The sequence below is a fragment of a genome, unplaced genomic scaffold (genome assembly GCF_019419815.1).
Source record: "Pyrus x bretschneideri cultivar Hongxiangsu unplaced genomic scaffold, Pyrus_bretschneideri_v1 Contig1, whole genome shotgun sequence".
NCBI classification, from domain to species: Eukaryota; Viridiplantae; Streptophyta; class Magnoliopsida; order Rosales; family Rosaceae; genus Pyrus; species Pyrus x bretschneideri.
The window spans coordinates 11,544,186-11,549,209 of record NW_025999390.1 but is presented as its reverse complement, the minus strand read 5'-3'; the positions used below and the strand labels follow the sequence as shown (position 1 = coordinate 11,549,209).

General features: G+C 35.9%; 1 protein-coding gene across 1 annotated transcript; it reads left to right on the top strand.

Annotated features, from left to right (window-relative positions):
- The first annotated feature begins 207 nt into the window (after window positions 1–207).
- Window positions 208–3,730, top strand: LOC103962964 (indole-3-pyruvate monooxygenase YUCCA2-like). Its single transcript, XM_009375741.3, has 4 exons — window positions 208–1,184; window positions 2,287–2,535; window positions 2,648–2,770; window positions 3,026–3,730. The coding sequence occupies exons 1-4, from the start codon at window positions 492–494 to the stop codon at window positions 3,266–3,268; spliced, it is 1,308 nt and encodes a 435-aa protein (XP_009374016.2). The 5' UTR covers window positions 208–491; the 3' UTR covers window positions 3,269–3,730.
- The last annotated feature ends 1,294 nt before the right edge of the window (window positions 3,731–5,024 follow it).

Here is a 5,024-nt window from a genome sequence, read left to right as displayed (position 1 = left end):
ATTTTAGCTATCTTAACACTAGGGACTAAAATTGGATTTTAATCTTACACAAGGTTAAAGTCAAACTCATCTTTTTTAAGGATTAAAATGAAGTTTCCTAATAAATGGTGATGTCCCACTAAAATTATAACTTTTACCACTGTGCCTGCCAACCATTTGTATATATATTGAAGCCCAATTCAATCTCATTGCGAATACCCTCCCTTATTTTAGTCCTCCCACTCACTCACTACCTTTGTGAGCTAAAGTGTTCTCTTTAGCTCCTCAACTCTCCAACTCTTTGCCTCTCCCTACATTTGAACAAAAGAAAACCACCTAACCCTCATGTCTCACATTTGATAAGTACACCCTCTCTCTCTCTACTTCCCATTATTCTCTCTCTCTCAAATTTCAGCCTAATCTCATTCATTCATGGGTAACCCTAATTAGGTTTTCTTCTTTACTAGTAAAAGTAGTACTACCTGAAGCTTATATATAACTACTGATCATATATGGACTTTCTGAAAGAATTGGAAGGAAAGCGAGTTCATGATCCTTTTGCAGCAAACATGGCAACTAAACCTACAGCAAAGCGCATATGGGTTCCGGGGCCCATCATCGTCGGAGCTGGTCCTTCCGGCTTAGCAGTTGCTGCTTGTCTTAAAGAAAAAGGTATTCCAAGCTTGATCCTTGAAAGGGCTAACTGCATAGCTTCGTTATGGCAGCTCAAGACCTATGACCGTCTCCGGCTTCATCTACCCAAGAAATTCTGTGAGCTCATACTCATGCCATTCCCTTCAGATTTTCCCACTTACCCAACAAAGCAGCAGTTTGTGGGTTACCTAAATGCTTACGCTGAAAATTTTGATTTGAAGCCTGCTTTCAACAGGACAGTGGTGAGTGCAAGGTATGATAGTAGATGTGAGCATTGGTTTGTTAATACTTTGGGATTGAAAAATGAGGAGACTGAGTATGTTTGTCAATGGCTAATTGTTGCCACTGGTGAAAATGCTGAGGAAGTTGTACCACAATTTGACGGGGTGAGTGAGTTTGGTGGGCCTATCGTCCACACTAGCTCTTACAAGAGTGGTGAGCTGTTTAGGGGAAAGAAGGTTTTGGTGGTTGGATCTGGTAATTCAGGCATGGAGGTTAGTTTGGATCTATGCAACTACAATGCACGCCCTTCCCTAGTCGTAAAAGATTCGGTGAGCATACTCAACTCAGAACCCAATTTTTGTTTTTGTTTTTGTTTTTTTTTTCCTTGAATATGATCGATTTATTTCATCATTTATGGAGGAATACAGCTATAGTGGTAGAGCAGTTGCCCCACACAAAAGTTACGAGAATCTAATTCGAACTCTCCTCCATTCTTGATATGGTTTCATTTCAATGCTTCTAGTTTTCCCTAATTACTTTAAAAAGTAATGTTAGAGTCCATTTCATAGTGCCTCCGACTAGATATTTTAGAATAACTAATGAATTTGAGAGCTTACACTTTTGATGAAAAGAAGTTGTTAATTACTATAACAATCAGGAAATGCTAAGGAGACTCTCTAAAAAATGAGACTCTCTCAAAAGTGAGACCCTCCATGAACACTCTGTCACCTCATATATTTGGCATAATATTTTATAATATTGACACGAAAATTAACGTTAAATTGTGAGATGTCAGAGAGTCCATAGTCCCACTTTGAGAGAGTCTCCTTAACATTTCTCTAAGCAATCTATTGATGGAAGTACTTTAAGTTTTTTTTTTTTTTTAACACACATGCTTAAGTTTTGGAAGATTGGTGGTAGGTGTTCACCAAGCTAGCAATAGTTTGGCATGTACCCTAGAGCCAATTTAGTAAACGAAGACTCTAAACAAAAGTTGCTTCATTCTTCTCTTTACTTTCTTGAAATTCGTTTGTATGCGCAAACATTGGTCAGAAACATAAAATCTTATGCCATATATGTATAAAAAAAAATCTATGTGCTAGCTAGCTTTCCCATATATAGAACGGTATTGTTTTGCAGAGAATCGGCCAGTGGTATACACGCTTACTACAGAAACTAAACTAGAATATACATTCAAGAAGAAAAACTCCACGCACAAGTTATCATGCATCTTCCGGTCCTTTTTTTTTTAATGCTTTTAGAAAACCCTTTTTTTGCCGAGCTTAATCAAATTAGCTAGAGTACTGTATTTTTCCATTTGCAACTAAGTCCGAATACTTGTTTCTGTAATTTATCGGATGTATAAGGTAACAACCTTTTATTTATTAATTTTCTTTAAACATACAATTCTAAATTTGTTTTGTTTTGCAGGTGCACATCTTGCCGCAAGAGATACTGGGAATATCAACTTTTGGATTGTCCATGTGGTTGCTCAAGTGGCTCCCCATGCCCTTTGTGGATCATCTTTTGCTTCTTGTTGCACGCTTCATGCTCGGAGACACTGCTCGGTTTGGAATCTACCGCCCTGAGCGTGGCCCTCTTGAGCTCAAGAGCATGACTGGCAAGACACCTGTTTTGGACATTGGCGCCCTTGCTAAGATCAAAACGGGCCACATCAAGGTACTTAATAATACAATTAATTAAGTTAATCACGTCATCGTATCATTACGTCACTCTCCATTATGCATAAATTAAAATTAAATATGACTAATTACTTGAATAAATCATGTAGGTTTGCAAGGCAGTAAGGCAACTAAAGCATCAAGCTGTGGAGTTTATAGATGGAAGAGTAGAGAATTTCGAAGCCATCATTTATGCAACGGGCTACAGAAGTAATGTAATGTCTTGGTTAAGGGTATGTATCATCATGAGGAATTGGTTCAAGTTATCAAAAATCAAATCATAATTACTGAAGAAAAAATCAAACATCGATGACATTATTAAAAAAACTGATCATTTTAGTAATTCGGATTTCAAAATTGATCAATTTGGCCAATTTTGTTATGTAGAGACCACTTTGTTTGATTAATTAATTAATAAATATTATTTATTCCTGAATGTAGGTATATGGAAATATATAATTGATGAAATTTTGTTGTGTTGTGATCAGGAAACGAGCATGTTTTCTGAAAAAGATGGGTTGCCTCGGAAGCCATTCCCGAACGGATGGAAGGGGGAATGTGGGTTGTACTCAGTGGGGTTTACACAACGTGGTCTGCTGGGTGCATCTCTTGATGCAAGGAGAATTGCAGAGGATATTGAGCATAGCTGGAAAGCTGAGGCCACGCATTTCATGGCTTTCACTACTTGTGCACTGCCACCGCCACCACAACCTGCTGTTTCAATTAATTAAGTAAAACTACCTGCGTGCATATTTTATACTACTGATGATGAAGAATATCAAGATTATAAGAAAAGAAACAAGTGCATGATCACTTTATGCAGCTGCCATTGGAGGAGGGAATAGGGTGGGAAAAAGGTTGTGAGATCTTCCAATCATTCAATTATTATAGTAAAGACGAAGGGATGGCCGATGTAACAAAAGTTTAATGCTTCTTTTGGCCTTTGGGAGGAGGAGAAACTTCACCTATCATGGATGGCGTAGTTCTCATCATCAATGTGTACAGTACACATCTTGTAAATTACCACTTTTTACTTTAGTTTGCTAGATAGGATTATATTAGGAGGATTACTGTTTAATTAATTAAGAAAGGGCTTGGGGTTTTTTATATTTGGTTTTCTAGGTTTTATAGTTTTTAGTAACTGATTTTATGATATGGTGGTGTGAAATGTGAAGTATAAGGTATAAAGTGCATTTTAATGTTAATATTTGTGATTGGTGTATATAGAATATATATATATATATATATATATATGATATTCCATTAAGACTCGTATAATTCTATCTATAATTTTTGGATATGTGTTTTCTTATGTACATAATTAGTGTAGTTCTTTGATGTCACGCTCTCAAACTCAAGGCCAAACTGTTCTTAAATGTGGCACTAGAATTTGTGGTGCGAGGTCTTACACCTGAAAACTGTTAATAAACTTTAGTGATCAAGAGAACCATTTCCACAACGAAGCGATAGAAACAAACCCTCACTTACCAAATGTGCAATAATGTTAGCCGGGAGCTATATATATATATATTAAGTGCTTTTAACTATGAAATTGAGTTTTGAGGGGCTAATTTGTGTTTTAATATAACTTCTATTCACTATATGTTTATAAATATATGTAAAAACAATAGAACATTCAAATGAACTTAGACCTAGGGACCATATATATAACAAGTATCTAATGAGAAAGTAAAAAGTGATTGGAAAAGAGAAGAAAAGAAAGGTTCTTTACGCCAAATGAAAAGGTCCCCATAATGTCCATGAAGATGAAAGTGGCCCTCATGCATGAATCATGATCATCATCATCATCATCAGGTTCCCAAATCTGTATTGTACAGATATAATCTTAGCAAATATTTGATGATCAATCATTAACTGTTATTCTTATTGCCTTATACGGCCCTTATCAGTCAGCCTTTACTTCCTATCAATTTTTCGGACCACCATTACCAGCAGCTTCATGACTCATGATCATTCGTAGAATATCCACCACAACTATACCTTGTCAATACTTACGGATCGTCTAACATTTATGCCAATTATATATTGTGAATATATATGAAGTCACGTTCATACTTGATTGTTGAAAATTATATATGTGAACCAATAACCGATCGAGGCGGGATGGATCAGTTTCATATCTTAGCAAGTGATTATGACTAACATCTGAATTATTATTCTGTGCGTTGACAAGTTGTATGATTAAGAGACAAAGGAAAGTACCAATTAATTCCTGATAGAACAAAAGTTATAGGCTAAATGAGTCACAAACGATCACCCTTAGATAAGATTTTGAAACTTCATAGTTTGAGAAAACTCTCGACTTTCAATTCATAAAGATAAGAAGATGATTTAAATACAATCCTAAAAAATGTTTAATAGTCATAGCAAACCCTAGTTACAGAAAGTAAAAATAAAAAGGAAAGCCAAAAAAATTCCAAAAAGAACGTACAACTTAGTCGCGGCGAAGCGGTGTGAGTTGGAATC

Bases quoted from the DNA above. Each gene is read 5' to 3' on its own strand.
- LOC103962964 (XM_009375741.3), top strand. From the start codon at position 492: ATGGACTTTCTGAAAGAATTGGAAGGAAAGCGAGTTCATGATCCTTTT. The intron at 1,185-2,286 runs GTGAGCATACTC...TTTGTTTTGCAG, and splicing joins CCCTAGTCGTAAAAGATTCG to GTGCACATCTTGCCGCAAGA. The intron at 2,536-2,647 runs GTACTTAATAAT...TAAATCATGTAG, and splicing joins TCAAAACGGGCCACATCAAG to GTTTGCAAGGCAGTAAGGCA.